This window comes from Octopus bimaculoides, chromosome 14 (assembly GCF_046866305.1).
Source record: "Octopus bimaculoides isolate indiv1 chromosome 14, ASM4686630v1, whole genome shotgun sequence".
Taxonomy (NCBI): domain Eukaryota; kingdom Metazoa; phylum Mollusca; class Cephalopoda; order Octopoda; family Octopodidae; genus Octopus; species Octopus bimaculoides.
Genome location: NC_142941.1, coordinates 18,752,234 through 18,765,680, shown reverse-complemented (window position 1 = coordinate 18,765,680; position 13,447 = coordinate 18,752,234). Strand labels below are relative to the sequence as shown.

Here is a 13,447-nt window from a genome sequence, read left to right as displayed (position 1 = left end):
CCAGTGTAATCTCCTTGTATTTTTTTCTTTTTTGCCTTTGTATCTGGCTGTATAGAGGTACACAATTTTGTTGGCTGTTTTTTTTTTAGGTTTTTTGGGGGCTTTTTTTTTTGGTAGGTGTGGTTTCCCTCTTCCTGTGCAAGTGTTAATCATTTATTAATTAGCACTTACAACCCTGTAAGTTTGCTCTCAATTAAATCATGCAAATCAAAAGAGATACTTAATCTACCGGATAAGGTTTGAACTTGTTGGCTCCATTTACTCATAACAAAATCATTTTCAATTTAATCAGCATTTATCACAATGTTTCACTTTCTTCATTAATCATTGTATCATTTAACCATCCCTGCACACAACTAGATTATTATTATTATTTTGTGTTTCATTTTGTTATATATCATTTTCTTTTGATGTATAGATGAAAAATTTTTTTAATGAATGTTATGTATTTGGTGTTTGATAAAAACATTTATCAAATTGATATAAGTAGATTTACTATATTAGATATTATATGCTTGTACACCTGCAACATATTTTAAAATACTGTTCAAGCATTTGTAAATAAAGTATCAGTGTGTTTTATATATACTTGAGAAGTGATTCATCCTCATCATCATTTAACTCATTAGCTTTTAAAATGTCCTTACATGTACCCTACAATGTCTTTCTAAAAATGTGCAATCACATCACTGAAATCTCAAAGCTATGAGATAATGCATGATTAGTTTAAAACAATGTGAATTTAATAAGTATTAAATTTGACAAAGCATATGTTATATGCACATTCATACAACACAATGCACATGCACAAATTTCATAAGTCTTGTCATTCAATTTATATATATATATATATATATATATATATATATATATATATATGGGAGAATATACAAATAATAACAACAGACGAGGACAGGTGGTGTAAATAACAAAAGGATATATTAGTATGACGCTCGGGAATACGGAAAGTCTTTGACGTTTCGAGCTACGCTCTTCAACAGAAAGAATACGGAGACAAGGAGAAAAACACGGAGAAAAAAAATTGAATGGTGTTCAGTCAACGGTCAATCATAATAATGGCCGATCATAACAATGGCTGACCGGAAGTTAGAAATTCTTTTTTCAGGAGAGCTAAGAAAGGGGGAGATAACAAACGGTGATCGGGAACGAGGGGCTGTGTGTGGGAGGTAGAATGCTGGTGATCTTGAGGTATGTAGTGTGAAAATGGGGAAGGGAGAAAGGGAGAAAGTAGTTGGTCAGTTGTAGTGTGTGCGTGGTGTGATGCGAGGGTATTGGTGTGGTGTGATGTGAGGGTGTTGGGAGGTGGGGAAGGCATGGGTGGAGTGTGGGTTAGGCTGAGGGTGGGGTAGAGGTAGGGGTATGTGGGTAGGGTAGGTGGTGGGTGTAAGGAATTGGATGGAGTGGAGTGGGAAGGTAGAGTAGGAGTGTGTTGGGGTGTGGTGGGATGAGCTTATAAGGGGGTGTTGACGAGGAGGGAGAAGGGGAAGGTGGATGTAAGAGAGGGGGAAGATGGGTATGGGAGGGGAGAGGAGAGAGGGTGGGTATAAGAGAGGGAAGGTGGGTATGGGGGAGAGAAAGAGGGGGAAGGTGGGTATGAGGGGAAGAGAAAGAGAGTGAGAGAGAGGGAAGAGGGGTATGGGGGGAGAAAGAGAGGAAGAGAAAGAGAGTGAGAGAAAGGGGAAGAGAGTGAGAGAGTAAGGGTGAGAGAGTAAGAGTGTAGAGAGTAGGAGAGTAAGAGTGAGAGAGGGGGGAGTACGAGAGAAGAGAGTGAGAGAGAGTAAGAGAGAGGAGAGAAAGAGTAGGGGTGAAGAGAAGTGGGAGTGGAGAGAAGTAGGAAGAGAAGTTGGAGTGAAGAGAAGTAGGAAGAGAAGTGGGAAGAGAAGTAGGAATGAAGAGAAGTGGGAAGAGAAGTAGGAGTGAAGAGAAGTAGGAATGAAGAGAAGTAGGAGTGAAGAGAAGTAGGAGTGAAGAGAGGTGAAGAGACGTACAAAGAAGTAGGAGTCGGAGCAGGAGGTGGGGGAGGGGAGAGATGGGTGGTAGGAGGGAGGGTGAGGGAGATACAGTTATTTAGGTTTTGGTGGAGTGACAAATACATTTATCAACTTTTGTATACTACAAAACATAGCACAATACTCAATTACTTATTCCTTTCTGAGTTGGGAAAATACAAGATATGGTGTATATGTATACATAACTCTCTTTCTCTCTCTCTCTCTCTCTCTCTCTCTCTCTCTCTCTCTCTCTCTCTCTCTCTCTCTCTCAACTTATATGCAGGAATAGGTTGCACTCTGCTTTTCTCTGAAGCACCATACTCTCCATGGCATTATGGTTTTTGCAAGCAACTGCTGTCTGCAACATCTTTCTGATTGACACCTTGATAAATATGTAGAGAAATTGGTGTTCTGTTTACTCAAAATATGTTAGCATATGTTTATGCATGGTGAAAAATGTAAATAATACTATTCCATTGCCACTTAATAACCAAAAATGTAGCTAAACAAAACAAAGTAAACTTTGTGTCAATTTTTTTTTTTTTTTTTGTAAACATGTCTTTCACCCAGAAAGCGATAAATACATAGTTTGCATCTCATCAGAATGCCTGTTTCTATTTCCTGTCTTACATTCATTCTTCAAACATTTCACATTAAAAATCTCAAGTTTAACCCTTTAGCATTCAGACTACTCTATTAAGTGTGGTGCTTGATTTATTCAACTTGTTTTGAATTAATCATGCATTATCTTGTAGCTTGAAGATTTCAATGATGTGATTGTTCATTTTTAGAATGACATTGTAGAGTAAGTGTGAAAGGCTAGGTCTCGTCAGTTTGAATGTAAAACAGATAGAAAATTTTGGGCCAGGTATGACCAGTTTAAATACTAAAGCAGTGGTTCTCAACCATTTTTAACCATGGACTCCTTTGATTCTTATTTTACTCCACTGGACTCTCACAGCTAGTCAGTGTTCAAAAAATCTATTTAAATTTTTATAATTAAATATTAGGAATTGTACAAGAAAATTTCTTAAAATATTTTGTATATTGTAGAATTATAACAAATTCATTGTACATAAATTTTGACAACAAAATCTTATGTGAATCCCCAAAGGTCATATGGAGTCCTGTAAAGAACCACTGTGTTAAAGAGTTAAATTATTCAGTATTCAATCTTTGGTGTTTTCTTAACATAAACATCAAATCAACGAGAAGCATCTTGCTATGTTGGACATTAGTGTATATGATATTTATTTATAAAGTTTCACTTATTCTGTTGTGCTAAGTTAACTAACTAATTATCTTTTAGATATAAAACTAGCACAGTCAAAGCAAATTCCAAAAATATTTTCAGTTAAAAATAAAATAGATTTAACTGTTAAGCATTTAGATTATTTTCTCGAATGTAATGCTTATTTATTCACATTGCTCTGAATTAATCATGCATTGTCTCATAGCATCAAAATTTTGATGATGTGATTGATTTTTAGAATGACATTGTAGGGTAGATGTAAGAGCCAAATATACTCGAGGGTAAGCACCTAATTTTTTATGTGAGGGATTGGCAACTGTTCCGTAATGTAATTGGTGACAGTTATTCGACACATGATTGTTTCCTGGTTTTTGTCATTGAATTGCAGGCCATGCTATTCCATGTAAAGCTTCTATTATGATGAAGTCCCAGAGGTGCTTATAATATAGACCCCATTGATAGCTTGAATATGAATCATGTTAATGAGGATAGCAAAGTTTCTCATAAGGGCAAACCTGACAAAGTATCAGCAGAGCTATGATATACCATACATAGGTTTACATAAAGGAGTATTTGAATATTTATGTATTCAAATACAAGCCTTAGTGTAGATGTATTGTATAAAAAAAACATATCGTATAAGAATATGGACAAGATATGGTATTCATATGTTAGCTTTACATGATTTATACACTTATCATGTCATGTGACTCAATCCATTGGTCAGGTGATCAGTGCTAACATGAGAGAAGCTTCATTATTCAGAAGTATAATGTTTCTGGAGGCTGAAAGAGCTCTTACAATTCTAGCTTTGCTTGAATAAACACTTTGCTTCAATAAACACTTAGGGGTACTTCATTATTAGACTTGAATAAGCACATTACCAGACTTATGGGTGATATCTGAAAACATGCTGCTCACAACCCTTCACTTGGCTATTAGAGATATATATAGAATGCTTAATGAATATTGCTGAGAATGCTTACTTTGTGTGAATGATATTCTAATCTGGCCAGGAAGAAAATTTTGCTTTCCATTTGCTTACCTAACAACATTTACTATAACAGCTGCAACCAAGTACCAGTTTGCTCTAGTTACTCATTGTGTCACTGTTATCTTTATGTGTGTGTTTTGTGTGCATGCATTCATGAAATTGCTTATTTTCAAGAGTTCAGCTGAAATTGCCAACTCTGATACTTTTTCTGTTGGTCTTGTTTGCTTAGTTACAGGGATGTAAAGAAACCAAGCTTACAAGTGGTAGTTGGGGGACAAACACAAAGACACACACATACACACACACACATATGTATATAATGATGGACTTCCACACAGTTTCTATCTACCAAATTCACTCACAGGGTATTGATCAGCTTGAGGCTATAGTAAAACACACCCATTGTAGTTGTGCCTAGCCACAATTTCATCATTGAATATATATATAAAAGAACATTAACATTCATGTATCTGTTTTGCAAGATTCTTGATGTGAAATCATGTGTTGAAACAGATGTTATATTTGGGAGTGGTCATATTTTGCTAATTAAACACTCACTATATATTTGGTCTTCACTTCAGCTTTATTATTATTATTATTATTATCATCATCATCATTATGAGTTTATTTGACAGAGTCCTTTTGTCACACATTCTGTGATCTCTTAAGCAACTTTCTTTCCCACATGTTTCCTCTTGGCTTTCCTATTCCATTTTGTCTTCCTCAGGTAAATGAACTAATAATAATAATGGTTTCAAATTTTGGCACAAAGCCAGCAAGTTCAGGAGAAGGGGTAAGTCGATAAGATCGACTCCAGTATTCAACTGGTATTTATTTTATCAATCCCAAAAGGGATGAAAGGCAAAGTTAGCCTCTGCAGAATTTGAACTCAGAACGGAAAGACACAAAATGCCGCTAAGCATTTTGCCTGGTGTGCTAATGATTCTGCCAGCTCACCATCTTACTAACAATAATCTTTTCTACTATAGGCACAAGGTCTGAAATTTAGCGGGAGGGGAGTAGTCGATTACATCAACCTCAGTGTGTAACTGGTACTTAATTTATTGACCCCAGAAGGAAGAAAGGCAAAGTTGACCTTGGCAGAATTTGAACTCAGAACATAGCAACAGGCAAAATACTGCTAAGCATTTATCCAGCATGCTAACAATTCTACCAGCTCACTACCTTACTAATAATAGTAATGATAATAATAAAAAGCTAAAGTGAAGATCAAATAAATAGTAATTGGCAAAAGATGACCATCCTCAAATATAACAATATGTATGTATGTGTGTGTATATATATATATATATATATATACAAATCAAAAAGCTAGTAATGCCAAATCATAATATAATTTACATTTTAGTATCTCTTCAAGATGCTAGCGTAAAGTTTCATAGTAGAAAAATAAAATATACAAAATAGACAACATGTTTATGATTCATATAAGTCCATTAATTAATAGTGACGCCCACCATGGAGCTGTTACATGGACTGTTATGTTACTGAATGAAAAGATAGAAAAATATTTAAGTAGTAAAAGTATAAATAGAAAATTTTGTTCATTCAACTTTCTGCTGGAAAATGAAATTAATTTTTTTTTAATTGCCTATAAATTAGCAGAAATATGAGTTCTGTAATTCATGTGTACAGAAAACAGACACAGAAGGGCAAGTTGAAAAACATAATAAATGCAGAGACGAGTGGAAAATAAAACAGAAGGTCACCAATTCTTCATTAATTATCAGTCAGTGTCAAACACAATTTTGTGCCATTATTGGTAACATTGCTTCCACTCTGGTGGCAACCAGTAAGAAACTTGCTGGGAATGTGGACCAAAACATAACAAAACAAGACGGACAAACTATAAATGGATGAACAAGCAATAAGGAAATGGACATAAAAAAATGGATAAATGTTTGTTCATTCAGCATCTGTTTTTCCATGCTATCATGGATTTGGGCAAATAGTTATTTGATTATTTGAAGTAGGTAATAATCACACAATTATACAAATAACACAAGTTAAATATCCAATAAAATTTTCTATCATAGAATTAAAATTCAATGGAACCAGATTTTTTTTCCATTTATATTTTAAATAATGAAGTAAAACTTACAGTTCTATTATGAAACATTACATGAAGAAATGCATACATACATACATGCATGCATGGCTGAACTTGAGATCTTTGGGAGAGAATGCAAATCCTTAATTCATCTTCTACAAATGATCATGATATCTAGAACTATAAAAATCTACAAGACCTTCTTAAGATTTTTTTATATCTTCACTCCAATTATTTACATAGCCATACTCATATACGAAACATCATAACTTTTAGTGCTGGCTCTGAACTCTTAAGAAAATCTGTAGAGATAATCTTATATATATATATATATATAATCCCTGCCGTAAGGCTTTATTTCCACACATGCCAGCTTAATTTAATTCATCCTTAGTTGAAAGACATCTGTTGTTATGTCCTGTTATTATTTTTATTTTTATTGCATTTGTGTAACATTGTTCGTTTTTTACCGTCCTTGTTTTTGTATACATTCACTGCTTTCTTCCAAGGAATCTAATGCTCTTAGCTTAGTTTTTCCTTGGGGCTGGCCAGATTGGAGCAACCTTGAGTATAACCAGCTGAAATTGCAAAGATAATCTGGATCTCAACTGAGGAAAGAAAACTCTGAATGACCTGTCCTTGTTTTCTTTGTATCGCCCATCTGGATGTTTTGTTGTCCCTTTCTTGTATCACCTAACTGCCTGGATGTTTCGTGTTCTTGTCCTATTTTGTATTATATATATATATATATATATATATATATATATATATATATATATATGTATATGTATATGTATATATACACACACACAGAGTGCATAGGGTATTTGATGACATACCTTATTTGGGTCATTGCTGCATTTTTTGCTAACTCTGTATAATCTTTGTTTCAGAAAATAATAATGGCAGACCCTCAGCTTACTCAAGAAATGAAGAGGCATGCTGTTATTGTGATTATAAAGGCTGAGCATAGCAATTTAGAAATATCTCGATTTTTAAAAGTTGCCAGATCTTTCAACTGTGAAGTTTGTAAGGAGCTAGAGACTGAAGATGGAAATGTATCACCAGTATCAAAGCATTTTAAATGCTCTGAAATCACCAGAACACCTGAATTTATCCAGCAAGTTCAACAGACCATTGATTACAATCCCAGAAAGTCCATGAGGTCAATTGCAAAAGATCTCCATGCATCAGAAGGAACAGTCAGAAATTTGGTCCATAAAAACATCAGATATGTCTTATATGATGAGGAAAGGTCAATTTGTCAGAAAAAAACAAAATAAAATCACTACAACAGATCTAAAAGGCTCTTAAACAAGCTGAAAAGTCCAGCAGAAGATTTGAGTTGGTTTTTCTCAAATGAGAAAAACTTCGAACAAGATCAAAAAGTTAACAGAAGAAATGACAGATGGTTATGTGCAGACCCTTCGGAAGTTCCAAGTGTTATGCATACAAAATTTCCTGCAACTGTCATGGTTTTAGGGATTGTCAGCAATGAAGGACATGTGATGCCTCTTTACTTCTTTCCACAAGGCCTTAGCATTAACTCTGCCACCTACATTGAGGTCCTGGAAATAATTGTTTAGCCCTGGATAGACAGTGTATGCAATGGAAGGCCATGTGTTTTAGTAAGAACCTTCACTATCACACATAGCTCTAGTAACACAGGAATGGATGGCTGAAAATTTTTATGATTGCACAACCCCTAACATTTGGCTTCCTAATTCCCCAGATCTCAATCCATTGAACTATTACATGTGGAGCATTGTTGAGAGAGAGGTCAATCAACATGCCCATAACACCAAAGATTCTTTGAAAACTGTCATAGTCAGAGTAATATCCAAAATGAACCAGGACCATTTGATTCGAGCATGTAAATGATTTAGATCTCATATAGAAGCAGTTGTTGCAGCTGAAGGGGGCTTTATTGAATAACATTATAGAAACGGTTTATTTTTAATCTCATAACATTTTTTGATAAATAAAGTTATTATCTCTTATATATCTGTTTCTTTATAAACATAAATCTGTCCTCAAATATCTTACACTCTCTGTATATATATATATATATATATATATATATATATATATATATATATATATATATATATATATATATCTTTAATCTTTAGATCTTTAAATTGTTTCAGATTTAAAGTTGTAGTCATGCCATGCCTTATATATATATATATATATATATATATATATATATACATATATATATATATATATATATATACATATATATATATATATATATATATATATATATATATATATATATATATATATATATATATATACATATATATATATATATATATATATATATATATATATATATATATATATATATATATATATATATATATATATATATATATATATACATATATATATATATATATATATATATATATATATATATATATATATATATATACTACACACATGCTGTTGGCGATTTCTTTTCCTTCTTTAGGTTTTTCCCTTTCTCTTTTCTGACAAAGAGCTATGCACGAAACATCAAACTCTCTCTTTTTTCCAAGTGTCAAGCTAATACATTGCTTGTGCACATGCTCTTGTCTGTTAATTTTATTATTCATTCATTTGAATTGACTATATATGTGCGTGTGTGTATGTGCATGTGTATGTGTGTGTGTGCATGTGTGTGTGTGTATATATATATATATATATATATATATATATAGTGAAGGCCCGTGGCATTATGACTAGAGTTTTGCACTCATGATCACAGGATCGTGGCTTCAATATTCAGAGCAGTAGTGTGTTGTTGTCTTTAAACAAAATACTTTATTTCACATTGCTCCAGTCCACTCAGCTGTAAAATGGGTAACCCCATGATGAACTAGTGTCCTGTTCGGAGTGAAAGTTGGCCTGCCTTCCTAGTAGGGTGGCAGTGTTCGAAAGCTACTACAACACATTGTGACCAGCGATGTAAGAAGATATCTGACTGTCTGATCAATACAATGGTACACATACATGTATATGTGTTATTTCTTTACTACCCACAAGGGGCTACACACAGAGGGGACAAACAAAGACAGACAAACGGATTAAGTCAATTATTTCGACCCCGGTGCGTGACTGGTACTTATTTAATCGACCCTGAAAGGATGAAAGGCAAAGTCGACCTCGGCAGAATTTGAACTCAGAACATAGCGGCAGACAAAATACTGCTAAGCATTTCGCCCGGCGTGCTAACGTTTCTGCCAGCTCACCGCCTTTGTATATGTGTGTGTATATATAAATGCAAGGGGATGCTGAAAAGTTCCTGGCTTTGAGTGAAAGAAAATATAGGAGGATCAGTTAATTATGATTTTATTTAACAAATTCTCTCACAGATTCACATACCTACTGCAGTGGTCCTTCAGTTTTTCTTAGCCTCGTAAAAGAATTTGGAAGGTCGGACTTCCAACCAGGCCTTTCATGGTACTCTTAAAGCCCAAAACTTTTCAGCACCCCCTTGTGTGTGTGTGTATATATATATATAAAGCATTGAGTGTCATTTTGCTTAATGTTACTTTTATTCGGGTTAACCCATTACCCCCCCATAATTCTATTAACTGGAATTTTTTTAATGAAACTTTGATTTCTAGCATAAAACAGCCTTAGAAACACGCTGGAATGATCAAAATAACATTTCAAAATAACATTTTAAATAGAAATAAGCGAGATATTGGGTGAAAAATTATCAAACCTCATTTGATTATCAGAGAAATATACCTAGTAGATATAGCAAAAAGGTTAGATATGTGTAAATATTGACAGATAATTACGAAATTTGTAGTTTTTAAATGATCTCATATGAGATCACTGGTAGGTAATGGGTTAAATACATGTTCTCTCAAGAAACCCATTTCTGTTGAACAAGATGGAATTTACACAATAATTTGTCACATGCCAAACTTTAGAAGGCACTCCTTATTTTTATTGTTTCACTTAGAGATGGAATTTATAGAACATATTTGCACATATTTACTGTTTGCTCATTGTCTAAATGTCCGTTATATTAGGTCATTACTTAAACATTGATATTATTTAAATGTGCCAATTAAATGTACTATGTCAAACTGTAATCAAGATATAGAAGCTGTTGGGTCTAAAATAATTCTTGTTCACATGTAAGTTTTTATGTAGCCATCAATATGTAATGATTTTATAAATATTATTTTAACAATGTAATAATGATATATATATATATATATATATATAGTGACTGTTTTTTTTTAATTACTAAGAAAGGTAAATGATAGATATTAAAAGAATGTTTGTTTTCATTTTGTAGATGCCAGTTCATTAATTCCCAGCCCAGCAAATATTTCCAACCTGGCTGACTTGACATCAGCTTTGCAGTCTATGGATTTAAGTCACAACAACAGCACCAACAATGCCCTCACTATGGCCAGCAACCATCACAACAGTTCTTCAACCAATGCCAATACCACCATGGTGCCTATAGTACGTTTCCACAAGAATGTCGACTTCACTCCTGTTTTCTTTCATGATATATGTGGTCATAATGTGTGTCTGGACTCAGAGAAGACAGTCGCTGTACGTCTCCCAGAGGAGTATTGCAATGGATACGTCTTCACTTCAAGACCTATTAGCAATGAAATAATCGTCATACAGATTCTTGGAATTGACCGATATTATGAAGGAGGTCTTGCATTCGGCTTTACTACATGTGACCCTGCCAACTTAAGCCACGAGGAATTTCCAGATGATGCCGACCAGTTTCTTGACCGACGTGAATATTGGGTGGTGAACAAAGATGTCTGTCGTGTTTCAGATATTGGCGATGAACTCAGTTTCTATCTCACAACAGAAGGTCAGTACTTGGTTAATGTCTCTCTCTTTACTTAAAACTATCTTTCCCACACATATTTTACTAATGCCATAAATTTTTTTGTTTTAGCAAATATGGTTGAGAGCTTATTGATGTTTTTGATATTCTGTTTCTTATAATCCTGTTCATTCAGCTTAAGACCAGTCCAGAAACAAGTGGAAGGAGGTTCAGTTAGCATGGGTCTACAGTTATCAGGAAGCTTCCATCTGTTCATATATATTCTTTTATTCTTTTACCTATTTCAGTCATTTGAATGTGGCCATGCTGAAGCACCACCTTTAATTGAACAAATTGACCCCAGGACTTATTCTTTGTAAGCCTAGTACTTATTCTATCAGTCTCTTTTGCCAAACAGCTAAGTTACAGGAACGTAAACACACGAACATCAGTTGTCAAGTGATAGTGAGGGAACAAAACACACACACACACACACATATATATATATTTACATACAACGGGCTTCTTTTAGTTTCCATCTACCAAATCCACTCCCAAGGCTTTGGGCGGCCCGAGGCTATAGTAGAAGACACTTGCTCAAGGTGCCACGCAGTGGGACTGAACCCAGAATCATGTGGTTGGTAAGCAAACTTCTCACCACACAGCCACTCCTTCACTTGTGTATAGATATATATATATATATATATATATATATATATATACACACACATACACACACACAATTTTTCCTTATATATTGGAAGAAAAAAGCAAAATATGTTGTATAGAAATTTGTTATTCTAAATTCAATTTATTTTTCAATTGGGATACAATTGATTCTTTAATTGGGAAATCAATTCTGAATTCATAATACAAAATAGTAATAATAATAATAATAAGCGAAAATACATTTGCCACTTTTAAGAAAGGAGATAAGTTCTTCCACATATGTTGAAGGAAATTACATAAGAGCTTCTGGGTAAACAACATTCTTTGTTTTCTGGTTTGGAGCATAGACAAATAAGTCTTGCAAACTACCTACCCTGGAGCAACCAACATAAAGCTGACCATGAGAAAAGGAAGCCAGTAGATTTCAAAGACTGACCTTGAGCTTTGTTAATAGACATTGCAAAGCAAAGTCGCACAGGGAATTGTGTTCCTTTGAACTCAAATGGCATGTCTGTTGGTTTGATTGGAATTCTTAGAATGAAAGCCGCTTCCCCAGAAGCACATCCACTGATGATAGTAGCTTCTGTCACATTAGGTGGTAATGTCTTCACAAACAACCTTGTCCCGTTGCATTCTAAATTAGAAGGATCTAAATTTCTTAGAAGCATTACTGGGACTCCTACCTTCAGAAAAAGTTTATGTGGAGGAATTCCAGGTGGCTCAAAAGTATTAAGGAACTCTTTTGGGTAATGGACAGCTTGATTTTCATCAAGGACTGAATCAACTGATTTGTACTTCCTAATGACTGTTGGAATCTTATTCATTAATTCATGGTTAATTCTTGCTACTGTTTCATTTTTTGGAGCAAGAATTGCCTTTTCACACAACCATTTATGTGAATTATAATTATTACTTAAGTCTGGCAATACCCTGTTCTTCAATTCAGCTGGGGAATTCACCATGATAGCAAACTGATATCACCATTCCCATCAAATGGTACTTTCCCATTTCCTAATTGGAGGAGCCAGGTTGAAAACTGTTTTGCAAATTGGTCCCCATGTAATACAGTTCACACATTAGTATTGAAGAAGAATTTCAGTATTTTATTCTATAGGTGCGAAAACTTAATGCATGCATTTATTTCATCAGATCTGGTTCATCTCGGAATGACTGGTAATGTCTGTCTGAAGTCTCCTGATAAAACTAATGTAACTCCTCCCATAAATTTATTGTTGCCTCTGATGTCCTGTAAGGTCTTACCAAGAGCTTCCATTGCACCTCTATGTGACATGCTGCATTCATCCCAAATGATAAGGTAGTATTGACACAACCCTTCTGGTGAACCTGAACCCTTGCTTATGTTACAAATTGGACTGTCATTTGTGACCAGGTTTAGTCATAAGTTCAAAGCAGAATGAGCTGTTCATCCTCCTTGGAGAATGGTGACAGCAAAACCAGACAGTGGTACAACAACTGCAATTCTTCATTGTTACCTTACCTTGGAGAGAAACAATTAAAAAAATGTTTTACTTGTGCCACCAGGGTGTAAGCGCCCTGAGAGAAAAGTTGGATATAAGAAGCATCAGATGTGGTGTGCAAGAGAGACGACTGCACTGGTATGGTGATGTGATGCATATGGAAG

At 34.4% G+C, this 13,447-nt stretch overlaps 1 protein-coding gene across 10 annotated transcripts in view; it reads left to right on the top strand.

Moving 5' to 3' along the window:
- LOC106868156 (protein neuralized) overlaps positions 1-13,447 on the top strand; it is a 521,151-nt gene that overhangs the window by 434,561 nt on the left and 73,143 nt on the right. For all 10 annotated transcript variants that reach the window (XM_089362475.1, XM_052972722.2, XM_052972719.2 and 7 more), the window contains one exon: positions 10,639-11,181. In XM_089362475.1, coding sequence (XP_089218601.1) covers positions 10,639-11,181 — 543 coding nt within the window. The remainder of the gene's footprint in view (positions 1-10,638; positions 11,182-13,447) is intronic.